At 40.6% G+C, this 21,072-nt stretch overlaps 1 protein-coding gene across 2 annotated transcripts in view; it reads left to right on the top strand.

Moving 5' to 3' along the window:
- sav1 (salvador family WW domain containing protein 1) overlaps window positions 1-20,623 on the top strand; it is a 35,372-nt gene extending 14,749 nt beyond the window's left edge. The window contains exons 3-6 of one of the 2 annotated variants that reach the window (XM_063065719.1): window positions 1,504-1,563; window positions 3,556-3,826; window positions 5,985-6,134; window positions 19,523-20,623. In XM_063065719.1, coding sequence (XP_062921789.1) covers window positions 1,504-1,563; window positions 3,556-3,826; window positions 5,985-6,134; window positions 19,523-19,736 — 695 coding nt within the window. In that variant the 3' untranslated portion in view covers window positions 19,737-20,623. The remainder of the gene's footprint in view (window positions 1-1,503; window positions 1,564-3,555; window positions 3,827-5,984; window positions 6,135-19,522) is intronic. The other variant, XM_063065812.1, reaches the window with a different exon arrangement.
- The last annotated feature ends 449 nt before the right edge of the window (window positions 20,624-21,072 follow it).

Below are 21,072 nucleotides of genomic sequence, written 5' to 3'. Positions count from 1 at the left end.
ATTAGGCCCCCACCAACGTCTTGTTCAACTTCAACATAACATTTCAACTCCTGTACTCAATACTTTTGATTTATGAAGACTAGAGCAGCGGTCCCCAACCACCGGGCCGCAGAGCATGCGCTACCGGGCCGCGAGGAAGCGATATGATTTGGTCAGCTGCACCTTTCCTCATTCCCTGTCACGGCCACTGATCAGCCATTACGCATGCGAGGTCATGACCCGCGCATCATCCGTGTCAGGGTGGGAAGGCGATCAACTCCTCGAGCTTGCAAATGACGACGGGCTGAAAAGTATGTTTGACATAACATCTCTGTCGGCATTTTGGATCAAAGTCAAGGCTGAATATCCTGAGATAGTCACGAAAGCACTGAAAACGTTGCTTCCATTTCCAACATTTTTCTGCGAAGCGGAGTTTTCTGCAATGAATGCAACGAAAACTAAACTGCGGAATAGACTGGACATCAGGAACCCCCTTCAAGTATCGATGTCTCCCATCACCCCTCGATAGGACGGTTTTGTTGCAGGGAAACAAGCCCAGGGCTCCCACTGATTCAGCGATATTGGTGTGTTGCAATGATTTTATGTATTCATACGGGGAAAATATGTGCTGTGCGTTTAATATCCAAATATTACTTAAAATGTTATGATGCTATTGACTTATAAGTGACCTATATAACCATATAACAATTACAGCACGGAAACAGGCCATCTCAGCCCTTCTAGTCCGTGCCGAACGCTACTTTCACCTAGTCCCGCCGACTTGCACTCAGCCCATAACCCTCCATTCCTTTCCTGTCCAGATACCTATCCAATTTTTCTTTAAATGATCATATCGAACTTGCCTCTACCACTTCTACTGGAAGTTCGTTCAACACTTCAAGCTCCCCTGATAATTGACTTATCACTATATCCATGCGAGGAAAATATGCACTGTGTTTAATATTAAATTCATTAGATAAACCCTTTTAGAAACAAAATTGTGTATTACCCACTTATCACCTATATTCCGGTAGTGATTAACACCCACCTCCATGAACAGAATCGCCAAAAAGGATTTGCTTGGTTGGGGGTGAGGAATCGGAAGGTCATGACGTGCATGCACATTGGTCATTGTAGTCTTTTGGGTAAACAACGCATTTGACTGCTACTCTTGTTCGTTGGCAACCCTACCCCCCGGTCGGCCGGCCCGCAAGAATATTGTCAATATTAAACCGGTCCGCAGTGCAAAAAAGGTTGGGGACCCCTGGACTAGATTACCAAAAGCTTTCTTTATAAATCAAAAGTATTGAGTACAGGAGTTGGGAATACTGGCCCAGAGCCATCAAATACTCTTCATATGAGAAGCCATTCAACCCTGGAATTACTTTCATGAACCTCCTTTAAACCATCTCCAGTTTTAGCACATCCTTTCTAAGATATGCGAGCCCAAACTGCTCACAATACTTCAAGTGAGGCCTCACAAGTGCTTTATAAAGTCTCAACATAACATTCTTGCTTTTATAGAACATGGAACAGTACAGCACAGGAACAGGCCATTCAGCCCACTATTTTCTGCTGACCTAGGTAAAGTAAATTTTTTAAAATGCAAACGCTAATCCCCCCCCCACCTGCACAATGGCCATATCACCCCTTCCTCATAATCGTGTGCCTATCTGAATGACCCTTAAAAACTTCTAATGGATTTGCCTCTACCACCGTACCAGGCAGTGTACAGCATTTACAACTGAGTAAAAAAAACTTGCCCCTCACAACCCCGCTTTGAACCTACCCCCTCTCACCTTCAATGCATGCCTTCTTTTATTAGACATTTCAACCCCGGGAAACACATCCTTCTCTGTCCACTCTTTCTTTCCCTCTCATAATCTTGTAAATCTCTTATCAGATCTCCCCTCAGCCTCCGTTCCAGAGAAAACAACCCATTTATCCATCGTCTTGTGATAACACATGCCGTCTAAACCAGGCAGCATCCTTGTAAACCTCTTCTGCACCCTCTCCAAAGTCTCAACATCCTTCTGGATAGTGGGGCAACCAGAACTGTATGCAGTACTCCAGATGTGGTCTAACCTGAGTTTTATAAAGTTGCAACATAACCTCCTGACTTTTGAACTCAATGCCTCGACTAATAAAAGCAAGCATTCCATAAACGTTGTTAACCACCTTATTGACCTGTGTAGCCACCTTCAGGGAACTATGTGCTTGGATCCCAAGATATCTCTGCTCAGCATCACTATTAAGGATCTTGCCCTTAAAAGTGTACTGTCTCTTTGCATTTGCCCTCCTGAGGTGTAACACCTCACATTTATCTGGGTTAAACGCCATCTTCCATTTCTCATTCCATATCTGCAGCTGATCAATGTTGTGTTGTATTCTTTGCCAGCCTTCTACATGGTCCACAATTCCTTTATATTCTAATCCTCCTGAAACGATTGCTAACATTGCATTTGCCTTCCTCACCGCAGACTCAACCTGCAAATTAACCTTTAGGAAATCCTGCACAAGGACACCCGAGTCCCTTTCACCTCAGTTTTTTGTATTTTCTCTCCATTTAGAAAATAGTCAACTACAAACGTATTTCATTTCTTCTACTAAAGTGCATGGCCATACACTTCCCGATACTGTATTCCATCTGTTATTTCTGTACCCATTCTCCTAAACTGTTATGTCCTTCTGTAGTGTCTCTACTTGCTCAAAACTACCTGTCCCTCCACCAATCTTCATATCATCTGCAAACTTTGCAACAAAGCTATTAATTCCATTACCCAAATCATAGACGTATAACTTAAAAAGAAGCGGTCCCAACACAAACCTCTGTGAAACACCAGTAGTCACCAGCAGCCAACCAGAAAATGCTCCCTTCTTTCCCAATCTTTGCCTTCTGCCAATCAGCCACTACTTTATCCATGCTAGAATCTATCCTGTATTAGCTTGTTAAGCAGCCTCATGTGTGGCATCTTGTCAAAGCCCTTCTGAAAAGGTTTCATCTCACATTCCAAAGATGTATGGGTAGATAAGTTGTGGGCATGCTGTGTTGGCACTGGAAACCTTGGGATTCTTGTGGTCTGCCCCAGCACATGCTCAGGTTGTTGCTGGTTGATGCATTTCACTGTATTTTTAATGTTTCTGTGTACTTGTGACAAAAATGCTGATCTTTAATCTTTAAAAATATTTAATATATTTGGATTACATTTCTCCTAAATCTTGTACTTTCATATGTTTTCTACTTGTATTTTGTTGAACCTGAAACCTGTTGTACATGATTTTTGGATATGTAAAAATTGAAGTTGAAGATAAACGCCTTGGATAATGAAGTTTGAAGATAGTTGTTCTGGTGTAATTTCCAGAGAGTATATAAAAGTAAAATTAAGTTCTGAATTTAGTGGATGACAATAAGGGCAAGTAATGCAATTAAGCAAAAGCTTGAAAATTAATGTTTATCCTATTGGTACAAAAATGGTTTTAGTGCATCAATCTTGGAGAAGGTTTTGCTTAAGAAATTGGTCTATTTCTGCTTTTGTTTGCTTCAAAGAAATGACATTTATTTTCTGTATATTTTAGGCATGGGAAGAATTCCTTCAACATCCTTGGGGAACCTAACAAATCACACTACTGATGAATTGCCTCTTCCTCTTGGCTGGTCAGTTGACTGGACGATTCGAGGAAGGAAATACTATATAGATCACAATACCAACACAACTCATTGGAGCCATCCATTTGAAAGAGAAGGATTGCCACCTGGCTGGGAGCGAGTGGAATCACCTGAATTTGGTGTTTATTATGTGGATCATATCAATAAGCGAGCCCAGTATAGGCATCCGTGTGCTCCCAGGTGCAGTTGGGTTCTTTTTTTTTATTTCCAAAAGTTACATTTGAGAACAAGTGCATGTGCAGAAATATCATTGCAACGGTGTCATTTTTAAAAGCTTCTATGTGTTAACTACAGATCACTGTTATTTTGCATAAAACTATATCCAATCAATTCCAAAAGGCAGGAGAGCGGACTTAATCAACATGAAGTGCTGATAATTTGAATTAAATTGATTATAGATTATAAACTGTGAAATACAAAGATGGTGAAAGTCTATTCACTTGTTTTCTTGCAGACTCCTTAATTATCAGGTAGATCCAAAAGCAATCAATGGTGTCAACATAACTTTTATTTCATCTTTGCTTGCTTTTTAATATTTAAATCTGGTGTTGGTTAACAGTTGTGTTTTGTCTGAAATTCCATTATTTTGGCATAGGTAGTCTATTATACTGTTGATGTAGATTCCTTTAAATTAAGTATTAACACCAATTTAACCATCTTGATATAATTACTAGATGCATTTTTGTGAGGGAACTTGTTTCATATTTGCATTGAACATCCATTTGTGTCTTAGAGGAATTTTCACTTGGCTATGAGAGGGCTAGCTGAAAAAATTTGTAGAAACATTAGCGATCTTTCAAGAATCACTAGATTCTGGAATCATTCCAGATGACTGCAAAATCGCAAATGTTATTCCACTGTATAAGAAGGAAGGGAGGCAAAAGACAGGAAATTATAGGCCAGAGTAACACATACCAAATGCTGGAGAGACTCAGCAGGTCAGGCAGCATCTATGGAAAGGAATAAACATTTGAAGTTTTGGGCTGAGATCCTTCATTTGGACTGGGTCTGAAATGTTGGTATTTTGTCTCTGCCCAAAATGTTGACTGTTAGTCCTTTACAAAGATGCTGTCTGACCTGCTGAATTCCTCCAGCATTTTGTATGTGTTGCTCTGGATTTCCAGCATCTGCAGAATCTCCTGTGTTTATAAATTATAGGCCAGTTAGCTTGACTTCAGTGTTGGCAAGATGTTAAGAGTCCATTATTGAGGATGAAGTTTTGGAGTATTTGAAAGTACATATTAAAATAGGCCAGATTCAGTATGGTTTCCTTGAGGGGAAATCTTGCCTGAGAACTCTGTTGGAATTTTTTGAGGAAATAATAGGCAGGATAAACAAAGGAGAGGAGTTAGTGGATGCTGTTTACTTGGATTTTCAGAAAACCTTTGACAAGGTGCCTCACATGAGGCTGCTTAATAAGATGAGAGCCCATGGTATTACAGGAAAGATACTAACATGGACAGAAAATCTGCTGACTAGCAGAAGATAAAGAGTGGGAATAAAGGGGGCTTTTACTGGCCGGCTGCCAGTGAGTGGTGGTGTTCCACAGGGGTCTGTGTTGGGACCAATTCTTTCAAGTTGTATATTAATGTTCTGGATGATCGAATTGATGGCTTTGTGGCCAGGTGTGTGTTAAAATTCATATGTACATAAATATTTTTACTTAAGTGCTTTAAAATTAAGTAGACATTGTTGCATTTTAACTAGAAAGCATAAAATATTCAGTGCTACTAGGAATACCCGGTTTTCTATTCAATAGCTTTGCAAATCTTGCCTTCGCTAAAAGGGTAAGAGAGTTGGATATTTTTCTAAAGTGATTTATCTCTTCTGCTAATCTTTTGAATTCATTCAAATTCATATTTGATCAGAAGTTTTGGAAAATTTAATCTTTCAGCTTTATCTCTGGTCCAGGCCAAAGCTACCAATAGGTTTTTTTTATTTTGGCTGTGGCCAAAGTTATGTGCCTGTGCCATCTACCTTTTAATTAAGTTTTGTGTTTGCCTAGTGTTGAAAGCTGTGGGAATGTTACCTTTTTGCTCACTGCCTAAAATAAGAGGTAGTTGGATACAACAGCTCAGTTGAACTTTCATCTTTGTGGTCTGGAAATCAAAACCTCTTTCTGCTAGTTGAAGTGCTTTCTTTTCCCCAAAATGTCATGCTTCAAAATATCTTATTCCATGTATACATAGAATGATAGTATTGTCTTTCATCTGGGCAGTCTGTATTTACCAGAGATATAATCAAAATTTTGAGTTTAAGATTATGTTGGCTCGCCTATTAGGAAAAAAACTGGGGTAGTATGCTAGTTTATTGTTAATATTGAAACTTGTTATTGCAGTGTTCCTCGGTACGACCAACCTCCACCTCTTCTTCCTCCTGTTACATACCAACCACAACAAACTGATCGCAATCAGCTGGTTCCTGCAAATCCCTACCATACAGCAGAAATTCCAGATTGGCTGAAAGTCTATGCCAGGGCTCCAGTAAAGTAAGTGATCATGAAGTACACAGATGATCATGTCAGCTGCTATATTTTATTTTATTTTACAAAAGTAGGTAGTCCTCATTTAATTTCAAAATCAATATTTAGAGTGCTAATTTCTGATAGTTGTCATTAGTTATTCTGTGCAAAAGCTTTTGTTTTCATACATTATAAGACTGGATGACCAGATATTGTGTCCTTGGTTCAGAAATTACTCCAATATACATTTATTTTAAGAATGGAGTGATGATTGTTTAAAATTTCAATACAGGTGCCCCCCCCCCGGCTTTTCGAACGTTCGCTTTACGAAACCTCACTGTTACGAAAGACCTACATTAGTACCCTGTTTTCGCTTTCAGAAGGTGTTTTCACTGTTACGAAGAAAGGCAGCGAGCGATAAAAGGCAGCGTGTGCCCCGAGCAGCCGCTCACCCCCGGATTCAGAACGGCATTGCTTAAGCACGTTGCATTGAGCAGCCGTTAGTAAGATGAGTTCTAAGGTGTCAGAAAAGCCTGAAAGAGCTCGTAAGGGTGTTGCATTTAATGTAAAACTAGACATAATTAAGCGTTTCGATCGTGGTGAACGAAGCAAGGACAAAGTGAGTTTGGCTTGTGGAAGCTGACGAAGATGATGTTGAAAAGGTTTTGGCATCCCATGACCAAGATTTGATAAATGAAGAGCTGATGCAATTGGAAGAGGAAAGGATAACAATCGAAATCGAATGCAGTAGCGAAAGTGAAGCAACTGCATGAGATTTTGGCTGCAATGATAAAGTACGACTTTAATTTTGAAAGAGTACGTAGGTTTAGGGGATATTTGCAGGATGGTTTGAGTGCTTACAAAGAACTGTGTGATAGAAAAATGTGCAAGGCTCAGCAGTCAAGCAAGCCTTTCCACATCAGCCACAGCAGACGACGAACTTCGACCTTCGACATCGAGGTGGGCAGTCATAGGAGAAGGTGAGCTGCCTGCCCTGATCGACAATGAGATGGCACCCCCGTGTCCCACCACCCCAACCCCCGGCCCCCGGACAGATACTGTACTGATTCGCGGAAAATGCAGCGGTAGCCGGGAGGCACACAGCACATCTTTAAGAAAAAAGCCGAAATAAACATGCTAATTAATTAGGTGCGCCTGGCACATAATTGTTGGCCCAGATCAGAGGCGATGCAATGGGCAATCATTGTACATACATTATTTCTACTTTATATAGGCTGTGTATTTTTATATGTTATTTGGTAGATTTGGCAGCTTCAGAGTTTAAAGGTTACTGGAGAGTGCATTTATGCCAATAGTGCTTGCATGAGTTTTTCTACCGAGAGCGCTTACGTGAGATTCTCGCTACGGAGATTTGTGCAGGCAATGGTTGTAGAGAAGTATTTCTATATATAGGCTGTGTATTTATCATGTATTCCTGTTTTTTCTATATGTTACTGTTATTTTAGGTTTTGTGTGTTATTTGGCATGATTGGTAGGTTATTTTTGGGTCTGCGAACGCTCACAAAATTTTCCCATATAAATAAATGGTAATTGCTTCTTCGCTTTACGACATTCCGGCTTATGCATACCTTCGGAGGGCGGGGGAAACCTGCACTATGTTACCTAACATATCAATCAAGCAGTGCACCATAAAGTTCAGTTCTGCGATTTTTCTCTGAAGAGTTCTTTTCACCCACATAGTTGTTGCAGTTTGGGACATCCTGGTAGAGGCAGCCACTCAGAACTGTTTAGGAACATCTGAGGACATGAAGTGCCAAGTTATAATAAACATCAGACCATTTGCTGAGGAACGGGGTTTGTATAAATAGGTTCTTGATGGTCAGCATAAGTGTGGTGGGCCAAAGAGCCTGTTTCTGTGCTCTGTGACTGAGCAAGAATGTAAAGGTCAGCTATCCATTACCCAGAAGAGATGGCTACCCTGTATATTTTAGCCTTGCAAATTTTCCGGCCAGTCGTATGATAAGTTGGTCTGCATCCTTATTCTTCATGTACGCGACCACAATATTTTTTTGAAATTCTGTGTTTCATGTTTGTTTCTCTTGGACTTTGAACAAAAAATGGAATTTGACTTCAAGCAGAAATGCCTAGAAGATAATTTTAAGGACAAGTTATACATGGCAGAAATGTATAAGATCAAACTCTACAGATCCCCTTATAACTTTACTGTTTCATTATTGTGCATATCAGTACCAGTATTTGTGCTTAATTTGAAAATATCTTCTATCACATGGAGCAATTGATTGTTTTAATTTTTTTTTTGCTCAGCATAACTCCAGGTACACTTACATTTACATTTCTTCCCCTCACAGATATCAGGTATCAGAACACTTCCATGAAAATATAGACATCACCACAACATCCTATACAAAAGCCTTTATTAGTATAGAAGACAGGTTTACATCTATATACTAAAGAAAAGGTTGCCATGTTTAATGAAAACTATTTGTTTTTGAGTGTACCATACATGTCAAAAAGTCCAAAGGAATGTATTCCATGATTAATTTACGCCAACCAAAAAGTCCAGGAGCCTTATCAGATATCCAACAAAGTAAAATGTTCTTCCTTGCACCAAAAGTCAGGATGTTAAAAAGTTTTTTCTGATGTGCATTAATAATACAACTGCTGGATAAGCCTAAGAGGAAAGACACTGGGTCCAGTTCAAGCTCCATCTTCAGAATCTTTTCCGTTTCACCCAAAATATCACTCCTGAAGTTTGGGACAAGTCCAAAAACAGTGGATGAAAGTTCCAATATTTCCTGTACATTTAGAACACATTGGAGAAACCCCTGTCTTAAATTTCGAGAGATGATCTGGAGTCAGATGGGCTCTATGCAGAATTTTGAATTGCAATGTTTTAGTTCTATTACAAGCTGAAATCTTCTTTGCTTTATCACAGATGTCTTCCCATGTTTCAGCTGTAATTTCTACTCCCAGCTCTTCCTCCCAGACCCTTCCCAGCTGCTCAGCCTCTCCACAAGAACATTCCCTCAGGATGCTGTAAAAAGTTCTAATAGAGACTTCACCCTTAGAATGAAACACCCTCTTTTCTATGTCAGAACTACAGAAATCAGTTAACAATGTTGCTTTTTTTTCTGTATATAATCTCTTATCTGAAAGAAACGAAAAACATCCTTGTTGGGTATGTTAAATTTCTGTACTATTTGACTAAAAGACATCATCGTTCCTTCATCAAACAAATCTCCTAGATGGAAAATACCCTTAGAAATCCAAAGTTTAAATCCAGAATCCATTATGCCAGGCTGAAAATCTGGACTGCCAGTTATTGGAGCGAAGGGTGATATTTTCGCTGCATTGCCCTCAATTTGTCGCACCGCCCTCCAAGCCCTGACTGTATTAATTGTTATTGGATTGTGACAATATTCCTTAACTAGTTTCATCTTAGTGAGGAAAAGCAAATTAATGAGAGGGTGTTTTGCTTGTGAAGCTTCAATGTCTAGCCAAATTGAGGAGGGGTCCCTGCAAACCCAGTCAACCACATAAGATAAAAAGGAACTTAATTGCTATTTTTTGATGTCTGGAAAATCCAGACCACTAGACTACTGGGAAGCTGTAACTTACACGTTTTAGTACAGGGTTTTTTTTTGTTCCAGATGAAAGAAACAAACCAGCCATTTATTTATTTATTTATTTATTTATTTATTATTTGTTGGGTAAAAATGACTGGAATCATTGGTATTGGGTAGAGCAGACGAGAAAGAATGTTCATTTTCAGCAAGGATATTCAGCCAAGCCAAGAAATGGGAAGAGTGCTCCATCGCTCAAGATCCTGTTTGATTTTGTCAAATAACTGTGTAAAGTTAGCTTTGAACAATTGATCAAATGTAGGTGTGATAAGTATACCCAAGTTAACAAAACCTGTCTGTGACCATTTAAAGGGGAAAACATCCTGAGTGTCAGGTACCTGCTGCAGATCCGTCAGAGGCATAGCCTCTGATTTAATAAAATTGATTTTATAACCTGAAAAGGCGCTAAATGAATTGATGCATTGTATAAGGTGGTGCACTGATATAGCAGGGTTTGATAAGAAAATTAGAACATCATCCGCATACAATGTAATTTTATGTGACTAAAGGTGTAGCCATGGGCACCTGTATGGGTCCCAGCTATGCCTGCCTTTTTGTTGGCTTTGTGGAACAATCCATGTTCCAAGCCTATACTGGTATCTGTCCCCCACTTTTCCTTCGCTACATCGATGACTGCATTGGCGCTCCTTCCTGCACGCATGCTGAGCTCGTTTACTTCATTAACTTTGCCTCCAACTTTCACCCTGCCCTCAAGTTTACCTGGTCCATTTCCGACACCTCCCTCCCCTTGATCTTTCTGTCTCTATCTCTGGAGACAGCTTATCTACTGATGTCTACTGTAAGCCTACGGACTCTCACAGCTACCTGGACTATTCCTCTTCCCACCCTGTCTCTTGCAAAAATGTCATCCCCTTCTCGCAATTCCTCCATCTCCGCCGCAACTGCTCTCAGGATGAGGCTTTTCATTCCAGGATGAAGGAGATGTCCTTTTTTTTTATATAGAGAAAGGGGCTTCCCTTCCTCCACCATCAACTCAACTCTGCTCTCAAACACATCTCTTCCATTTCACGCACATCTCTCACCCCATCCTCCTGCCACCCCACTAGGAATAGGGTTCCCCTTGTCCTCACCTACCACCCCACCAGCCTCCGGGTCCATCATATTATTCTCCGTAACTTCCGCCACCTCCAACGGGATCCCACTACTAAACACATCTTTTCCTCTCTCCACCCCCCCCCCCCACTTCAGGGCCCCAGACTGTCCTTCCAGGTGAGGCGACACTTCACCTGTGAGTCGGCTGGGCTGATATACTGGGTCTGGTGCTCCCGATGCGGCCTTCTATATACTGGGGACACCTGACGCAGGCGGGGAGACCGTTTCACTGAACACCTACGCTGTGTCTGCCAGAGAAAGCAGAATCTCCCAGTGGCCACACATTTTAATTCCACGTCCCATCCAATTCTGATATGTCTATCCATGGCCTCCTCTACTGTAAAGATGAAGCCACACTCAGGTTGGAGGAACAACACCTTATATTTCTTCTGGGTAGCCTCCAACCTGATGGCATGAACATTGACTTCCCTAACTTCCGTTAATGCCCCACCTCCCCTTCGTACTCCATCCTTTATTTATTATTATTAATTTTTTCTTCCCCCCCACTTCTTTTTTTTTCTTCCTCTGTCCCTCTCACTATAACTCCTTGGCCATCCCCCCCCCCACCCCCAGCCTCACGTCCCATGATCCTTTCCCTTCTCCAGCCTTGTATCCCTTTTGCCAATCAACTTCCCAGCTCTTAGCTCCATCCCTCCCCTTCCTGTCTTCTCCTATCATTTCTGATTCCCCCCCCCACTTTCAAATCTCTTACTATCTCTTCTTTCAGTTAGTCCTGAGGAAGGGTCTCGGCCCGAAACGTTGACTGTACCTCTTCCTATAGATGCTGCCTGGCCTGCTGTGTTCACCGGCATTTTTTGTGTGTGTTGCTTGAATTTCCAGCATCTGCAGATTTCCTCGTGTTTGCGTAATTTTATGTGACTTTAGTCGTATGTCTGGAGCAGATATTTTGGGGTCTCGCTGAATAGCCTCAGCCAATGGCTCGATCACTAGTGTGAAAAGTAGTGGTGATAAAGGGCAGCCCTGCTGGTTGCCCCTCAGAATACTAAAATTGTGTGACCTAATACGATTAGAATCGCAGCCAAAGGGCCATTATAAAGAACCTTCACCCACTTAATAAATCATTGCCCAAAGCAAATCATTCTATAGTGGGGGAAAAAAAATACAGCCATTGGACACGATCAAAGGCCTTTCCTGCATCTAAGGAAACCACCAAGCCGTCCACTGCCTGTTGCTGACATGTCTGAATCACATTAAATAATCTTCTGATATTGTTAGATGATCTACGGCCTTTTACAAAACTCGTAGGATCCTCTTTTATGATAAAAGGTAACACAGTTTCTAATCACAACGCTAAGGTTTTAGATAAGACTTTAAAGTCAACATTTAACAATGAAATAGGCCTGTAGGAGGCACAATCTTCAGGGCTCTTTCCTTTCTTAAGAATTAGGGAGATATTAGCTTCTCTCAATGATTGGTGGGAGGAGACCACAATCAAATGCATGATTGAACATGTTGAGCATAGGCTCTGATAATAACTCTGCTCTCAAACACATCTCTTCCATTTCATGCACATCTGCTCATTCCACAGAGATGCAACACGAGAGCGTCATAGGAGGTCATTCCTGCCTGTGGCCATCAAACTTTACAACTCCTCCCTTGGAGGGTCAGACACCCTGAACCAATAGGCTGGTCCTGGACTTACTTCATAATTTACTGGCATAATTTACATATTACTATTTAACTGTTTATGGTTTTATTACTATTTATTATTTATGGTGCAACTATAATGAAAACCAATTTTCCCTGGGATCAATAAAGTATGACTATGACTAACCCTGTGAACTCTTTATAGAATTCACTAGTGAGTCCATCAGGACAGGGGCCTTCCCACTTTGGAGCTGTCTCACAGCTTCCTGTACCTCATGTATAGATAATGGAGCATTGAGGAGGGACTCTTGTTCAGAAGAAATGCATAGGAGATCTAAATTCCTGAAAAAGGACTCCATCCTCGATTGTCCATCATTACATTGCTCAGATTGATACAGTTTAGAGTAAAAATTCTTAAACACAACCTTAATCATTTTAGAATTACTAGTGAGGGCTCCTGTCCCATCCCTAATTGAAGCAATAGTCTGAGAGGCAATTTTCTTTCTAGCTGAATAAGCCAAATACCTACCTGGTTTCTCACCATGTTCAAACAATCGTCGTTTAGCAAATGTCAGTTTTCTTTTGGCTGCTTGTGTAAGAGTTTAGTGTACAGCGTAGGGCTGTGATATTCTGTAACTTGGCTGCAGAAGGCTTATTATTATCCTTTTCAGCTGCCGCAAGCCTTGCTTCTACTAGGCGCTGCTGTTCCGCAGCTTGTCGCTTCTTACTAGCAGAGTAGGAGATATTTAATCCCCTTGCATAGGCCTTAGCGGTTTTCCAGATCATCGATGGACTACTAGCTGATTTGGAATTGATAGATAGGAAAGTTTTGAATGCGGAAGTAAAGTAGTCTATAAATTTATTATCTTTTAGAATAAAAGGATTCAGTCTCCAATGTCTAGATCGTGCTGAATTATCTTTGGGCTTAATATTTAAATATACTGCTGCATAGTCAGAAATAGCAGTATTTCTAGTTGTGCAGGATACAATTAATTCTAGGAGCGTGTTGGGGTTCAGAAAAAAGTCTATTCTAGTGTAACACTTGTGTGGATTAGAAAAAAATGTGAAGTCTTTGTCTGAGGGATATAACAACCTCCAGACATCCACAAGTCCTAGTTCTCCACATAAGTCCATGATTTGTTTGGACTGTGAGGAGAGCAATGGGGTCCAGTAGGCACTCTGTCCATCAATGGGTCCATGAGACAATTAAAATCCCCACCTACAATAATGTTTTTTTATAGTGAGAGGATTCGAGTACAGGAGCAGGGAGGTACTACTGCAGTTGTACAAGGCCTTGGTGAGACCACACCTGGAGTATTGTGTGCAGTTTTGGTCCCCTAATCTGAGGAAAGACATCCTTGCCATAGACGGAGTACAAAGAAGGTTCACCAGATTGATTCCTGGGATGGCAGGACTTTCATATGAAGAAAGACTGGATGAACTGGGCTTGTACTCGTTGGAATTTAGAAGATTGAGGGGGGATCTGATTGAAACGTATAAAATTCTAAAGGGATTGGACAGGCTAGATGCAGGAAGATTGTTCCCAATGTTGGGGAAGTCCAGAACGAGGGGCCACAGTTTGAGGATAAAGGGGAAGCCTTTTAGGACCGAGATTAGGAAAAACTTCTTCACACAGAGAGTGGTGAATCTGTGGAATTCTCTGCCACAGGAAACAGTTGAGGCCAGTTCATTGGCTATATTTAAGAGGGAGTTAGATATGGCCCTTGTGGCTACGGGGATCAGGGGGTATGTAGGAAAGGCTGGGGCGGGGTTCTGAGTTGGATGATCAGCCATGATCATAATAAATGGTGGTGCAGGCTCGAAGGGCCGAATGGCCTACTCCTGCACCTATTTTCTATGTTTTTATGTTTTTTATTGAAAAGCTTGTAAGTTTGGAGAAGGCACCTGTTAGGAATTTGAGAGGATGAGCTGGAGGGCAGTAAACATTGAGAATACCATATTCCTCTCCATATATTGAAGCCTTAACAATCACAACTCTCCCATTCTTATCCTTAATACAGTCTAATAACTTAAAAGGTAAGTTCTTCCTAATTAAAATGGCCACTCCCTTACTCCAGGTATTAAAAGATGAAAAATAGACTTGATCAAATCCACTCTGTTGCAGTTTTAGATGTTCTTTATCATTTAAATGTGTCTCCTGCAATAAGGCTATATCCACCCTTTCCTTTTTCAGGTTTAGTCGGATTTTCTTTGTCTTGATTGGTGAATGACTCCCCTTAATGTTCCAAGTGCACAATTTTAATATATTACTGGTCATAACCCTTTATAACAATCATGTGACTCCAGAGGAGAAGAAACCTGACTTAAGATCAGCTGGGCAGCAATAAGTAAATTTTAAAAAAACACAAAAAAACAAAGCACCAACAGCGCTGAACAAGAGGGCTTATCCCACACTTAAAGGGGATATCTGAACTTCTAGCACCCCATATTCTGCCCCATTGCCAATATGGCATTTAACATAGTCAAAAATGAAAACAGGGCATAGTTTATCCATCCACCGATTTGTTACCATCATGTTTAAACTCCTCTAGGCTGGAGCAGCACCGCTAATTTAAATAATGAAACTGTATCAATCAAACCAAACACGTTACCCATCCTATAAGATTTCTTGCCATCGAGTAATGAAAAGGTAAAATAAAGCGACCATCGAGCATGTTATCGTCCATAACCAGGGCTATACAATATACTGTATACATTCTTTAGCCCAACCTGTGCCAGGAGAATCAAATATCTTGGTGGTCCCATTGTAGGTGACTTTCAGCACCGCTGGATATAGCAAAGTACTGGATTCAGGATTCTCTCAGCCGCTTCTTTACCTGATCGAATTCCTTGTGCTTCTGAATAACGGCTGCCGAAGAATCTTGGGGGAAAAAAAACATAAGCCTGGATCCCTCATATATTAAAGCCTGGGTATCAGTCCCACGGTGCCTCTAAGCCTCCATCACTCTTTGCTTATCACTGAAATTGTGGAACCCCATGAGGACAGGTCGAGGGCGTTAGCCTGGGCCCGGTTTTGGCACCGGCATATGGTGAGCTCTTTCCACTTCAATGCGTCCAGCCTTGGTTTCCAAATCAAGGAATTTAGGTAGCCAGCCCTCAAAATTTCGCCAGTTGGCTGCCTTCTGTACCTTCAGGTAGACCGATGATTCGTATATTCTTTCTCCTACCTCTGTTCTCAAGATCATCGATATAGTCAGACAGGCTTTGAACTTGCTTATCCAGCGCCCAGATGCAGCTTTGGGCCTGATTAGTTACAGTTTCTACCGCGGAGACTTGGCCCTCGGCTTCGGTTGTTCTTGTATCAAGATTTTTAAGCTCCAATGTGTGGTTTTGAGTGTTAGAGAGAGTGGAGCCAGCTTCTCGTCTGTCATTTTGGATATGTTCTCCATAACTTCCTGAATTACTTGACGAAAAACAGTAGCTAGCTCCTCAGCCCCGGGCGAGCGCTCTGTGCAGCCCATCTTGGCCGCCTTCTTAGTACCTTTTGATGGCATGGTGTTGAAGCAGCTCAAAAAAATACTCATCAATGTTCATACCATTAAATCCGACACTTGAGCATTTAAGAAAAAGTTGAAACAGGTAAGTTTATATGCAAAATTATCGGTGTTGCGGTGCTGAGCTCAGTAAAGCAGACTTTTCACTGCGTCTCCATCTTGAAACCAATCTAATTGCAATTACCACAAATGCTGGTGGAATATAGCAGGCCAGGCAGCATCTATAGGAAGAGGTACAAGCGACGTTTTGGGCTGAGCATTTGTGTGTGTTGCTTGAATTTCCAGCATCTGCAAATTTCCTTGTGTTTGCTAATCACAATTGATCGTTTTAAAAAAAAATAAATTATTATACTACAATTGGGGCAGGTATGTAATTGACTATAAAACTGAGATTTCCTGAGGTCATGGGTAGCAATATTAAAATACAACTTTTTTTTAACAACTCTTGGAATAATATGCAAGTTTTTCATTTGGAATAAACACAATGTTGGAAGAACTCAGCAGGCCAGGCAGCATCTATGGAAAAGACGTTTCAGGCCAAGACCCTTCGGCAGGACTGGGGGGAGGGTGCGGAATAAAGCTGAGGAGTAGATTGAAAAGTTGGGGGGAGGGGAATGGAGAAACGCAAAGTGGTAGGTGAAACCTGAACTAAAGAGCTGAGAAGTTGATGAAAGAGACAAGGCCATGGAAGAAAGAAAAGGGGTGATGGGTGGGTAAGGAGATAAGGTGGGAGGGAGAAAAGGGGATGGGAAATGGTGAAGGAGATGGGGGTGGGGGGCATTACCAGAAGTTCAAGAAATCAATGTTCAGACTCCGCATGTCTATTATAGACATCAGTGGATAAGCTGTCTCCAGAGATAGCCGTGAGATCGAGAAAGGGGAGGGAGGTGTAAGAAGTACCTGGTCCATTTACGACACTTCTTGTCATATGCCAGAGACCAAAACAGCTGAGTTTTTCAGATGGCATATGAGAGGTTAGAAGTTCATGACGATTAATGGAATTATAATACTATTATTATTTCCGTTTCTTGTGACATAGAATGAGACCAATCAGCCAATCAAATCTATGCCATCTCTCCCAGCCCTCTTTTTCCCCCCCCCCCCCATTTCCCTGTAACCTGCCGTCTTGTGTTCCCAAAATCTATACCATAGCCCTGTCCCTGGCTTCCCCACTACCCACTACACCAGGGCCATAGTTTAAATTGTTCAGCTAACCTGCCAGTCAACACTAATTTGGGATGCAAAAAGAAGCTGAAGCACCAAGGGAAGCCTACACAGACAAGGAAAACACAAACACTACAGTATCTGGTCACAATTCAATTCTGGTCATTGGAGCTTTGTGATATTAACACCAAATGTTGTAGCCATTTTATACACAGGATAGGTGCAGACGTTCGGGGTTTAAAATTGTGGAATTTTTATTTTGAGGCCTAATTTTATATTTTAAGGGGTAAATTGCAGCATTGTGACTGAATGTTCATATCATCCCCTTAAACAGCCTTGTAAAACATAGAAACATAGAAAACCTACAGCATAATACAGGCCCTTCTGCCCATAAAGCTGTGCTAAACATGTCTTTACCTTAGAAAGTACCTAGGGTTACCCATAGCCCTCTATTTTTCTAAGCTCCATGTACCTATCCAAGAGTCTCTTTAAAAAAAACCTTATCGTTTCTGCCTCCACCATCGTCGCCCGCAGCCCATTTCACGCTGTCACCACTCTGCGTTTATTTAAAGAAAAACAACAACAACAACAACTTACCCCTGACATCTCCTCTGTACCTACTTCCAAGCACCTTAAAACTGCGCCCTCTCATGCTAGCCATTTCAGCCCTGGGAGAAAACCTCTGACTATCCACACAATCAATGCCTCTCATCTTGTTCACCTCTGTCAAGTCACCTCTCATCCTCCGTCGCTCCAAGGAGAAAAGGCCAAGTTCGCTCAACCTATTCTCATAAGGCATGCTCCTCAATCCAGGCAACATCCTTGTAAATCTCCTCTGCACCCTTTCTGTGGTTTCCACATCCTTCCTGTAGTGAGGTGCCAGAAATGAGCAGAGTACTCCAAGTGGGGTCTGACCAGGCTCCTATATAGCTGCAACATTATTCCTCGGCTCTTAAACTCAATCCCACAGTTGATGAAGGCCAATGCATCGTATGCCGCCTTAACCACAGAGTCAACCTGTGCAGCAGCTTTGAGTGTCCTATGGTCTCGGACCCTAAGATCCTTCTGGTCCTCCACGCTGCCAAGAGTCTTACCATTAATACTACATTCTGCCATCATATTTGACCTACTAAAATGAACCACCTCACACTTATCTGGGAAGATGATTCATAGAAAGGTACATAACGTCAGCAAAGAATGGGGTATCTCGGGTAGTCCCACTTAACGGCTCTTGGCCCTCATAGCCATTTCTACTCATCCAGGCATATCTTCACATATGTAGATTTCAAGCAGAGTTCCACATCCGTGCTGTTCATTGAATAGTGGTGCTGGTGTAAAATCATCTAAGGTCTCCTTAGTAATCATGTCTTTACCCTAAGTTATTGAAAGTTTAGGGCATGTGATGTTGTAAAATTTGCATATGAAGTACTGTTGAAGTAACTATGTTCATCAAATTTGAGTAGCAGCCTGCATTTCCTAGCAACAGCTGGATGGAGCACAAGGCAAATTAGGCATTATGACATTGGGTGGAGAAATTGTCTCATTGACTACTGTGGGATTTATTTGTAAACTGGACATTCAGAGCGTTGTAGAAAAGGATTTAGACATCAGCAAGTGAGTTTCCATAATTTAACTTCAGAGTATTTTTGTAAGTCAATTTTAAAGTGGAACAATTAGTTGAACTCTGCTCCATTAATCCTGGTTCATTTCTGGCCTTTAGAGTTTTCATTTTTCCCAAGACCACATTGGAGTTGAGAATAAGATGGGATTAATGTCAGTCAGTGGTTAATCATTGGTATTGACTGGATGGGCTGATTGGCTGGTTTTGTGATTAGTCTTTCAGCATGAAACAGGATATTTTCCTCCTTCCATTAAGGCAAAGCTTTATTACAGCCAAGTTTTCTGTACATATAAAAAGCTTTAGCTTAATGGAAGGACTAAAAACTGTGCCCAATACTGTAATAAGTGAATAGTGTTTTTAAAGTGAAATGGTTAAATTAAATGGAGAGAAATCTTGCTTTACAGAAGCCCTTGTTCAATATTTTAATAGATATGTGGCTAATCTGAATGAAATTTGTTTTATTTGAGTAGCTTCTCCATCTGCTTAGTTGTTCTCAAAAACAAAATGTTCTGGAGCTGGAAGACAGTGTGTCTGTGTACCTATCAAACATATGTCATGTCTATTGGTAACCTTGAGATATAATGCACTCCCTTGTGTTCATTGTGCTAGACATGCTAGGCACAATAAATAATAGTTTGATCAATTCAGTTGCGCTCCACCCAGAAGCTGCGCATATCTACAATACAATATATTCAAATAGAGTACAAGATCCAGCTGAGTAGAGATATTCCTTGGAAGCAGAAGGGTTTTTATCAAATGTAATTCCATTGGTCTTTCCTATCTTTGTAGGTACGATCACATTCTAAAGTGGGAACTCTTCCAGTTAGCAGACTTGGACACTTACCAGGGATTGCTGAAACTGCTGTTCATGAAGGAATTGGAAAGGATTGTGAAATCTTATGAGGCATATAGACAAGCCCTTTTAACAGAGCTTGAAAATCGGAAGCAAAGACAGCAGTGGTATGCACAACATCATGGCAAGAATTTTCCAGCAAATGTCTGACAGTGGAAGTATGTGAATAATATTAAAATTTTATTTTAACTCCTAAAACTTTCATATTTGCTATGAAGAAACATCAGTTTGGAGGTGATTGCGTCTAAATTTCAACAATTTGACCAATTAAACAAAACTGTATAAATTGTTTTTGTATATGTTGGTTTATCTCTTTCCAGGTTTTGTACCTTGATGTTAAAGTGCAGTGATTTGCTCCAGCAGCAACAACTTTTATAAAAGACATCAAGGTCTGCCTGCATAGCTTTAAGTACGGATTGTTGAGGGTTTCATGAAATAAGCTAAAGCATCCAACACTAACTTCAGAAGAGAACAGCAATATGTTTACAGGTGAAGCCAAACACAGTGGTTTTATTTTGAACAGTGAAAGCAATGATTGATATTATGGCATTGTTACATACCAATTGTAATGATCATAATGATGCATTTAAAGTTATAAATGAAACTAGTTTGGCATTTACACTGCTCTTTTCCCCTTTTTGTTTTATTACTTTAGCTCCACATGTTGCATTCATGAGAACATTTTGTTGTTTGGGTGTAATGTGGCACTTTTATTTGGCTTGTTTAGCAAGCATTTTATTTACTGATTAGGCACATGTTATTTCAGAAATATCTTGCAATTAAATCAGGGATACATTAAAGCTTATTTGAACTCTTTTTACTTATAAAAGGATGTATTTTGTACAAATTATAATGTTTTGTACAGTTATGATCTTTAGCAAGAATATTTTCATAGATGCCCGGCTTTTTATAAAACATTGAAATTTCACTCCATTTGTGAATTCAGCAATTCAGCAGTATAAAGATTGGTATTTATTAATTACTTTAGTGCAATAATATGTATAAACTTGCATAAATTTCCAATAAACTTTTTATGTGATTCAATATTATTCATCAGTTCGTTCTCTATAATTGGGACTTTCCATCTGTTTTGGGGAGGAGTCAGTTATACTGGACAACAAAGATTTTGCTTCCTGAATATTTTTGGGTGTATTTGATAGATTCTGCCAGTCATGAAAGTGACCATGAACTTGCCCTATCATGCACCGTTCTTTTGAAATCGCCTGTATTTGTCATTTCATTTCAAAATTCAAGTAAATTAAAACATTGCCCACAATGTAAGCTGAAAAGTTTTCTATCTTGCCCAGGCATGCTTAGGCAGAGTGGATGCCGCATGGCAGGACAGGATTTACAAAGGTTGTAAAAGCATCACTCACACACCGTTCTACACATTGTTTACAATGTGATCAGTTTGTGATCACATTGATGTGCATAACATATTGTGTGTACTTTTTATAAAGTAATTGTATTTCCTGGAGTATTTGTG

This window comes from Mobula hypostoma, chromosome 1, assembly GCF_963921235.1.
Source record: "Mobula hypostoma chromosome 1, sMobHyp1.1, whole genome shotgun sequence".
NCBI lineage: Eukaryota > Metazoa > Chordata > Chondrichthyes > Myliobatiformes > Myliobatidae > Mobula > Mobula hypostoma.
This window is presented reverse-complemented; position numbering and strand designations above follow the sequence as displayed.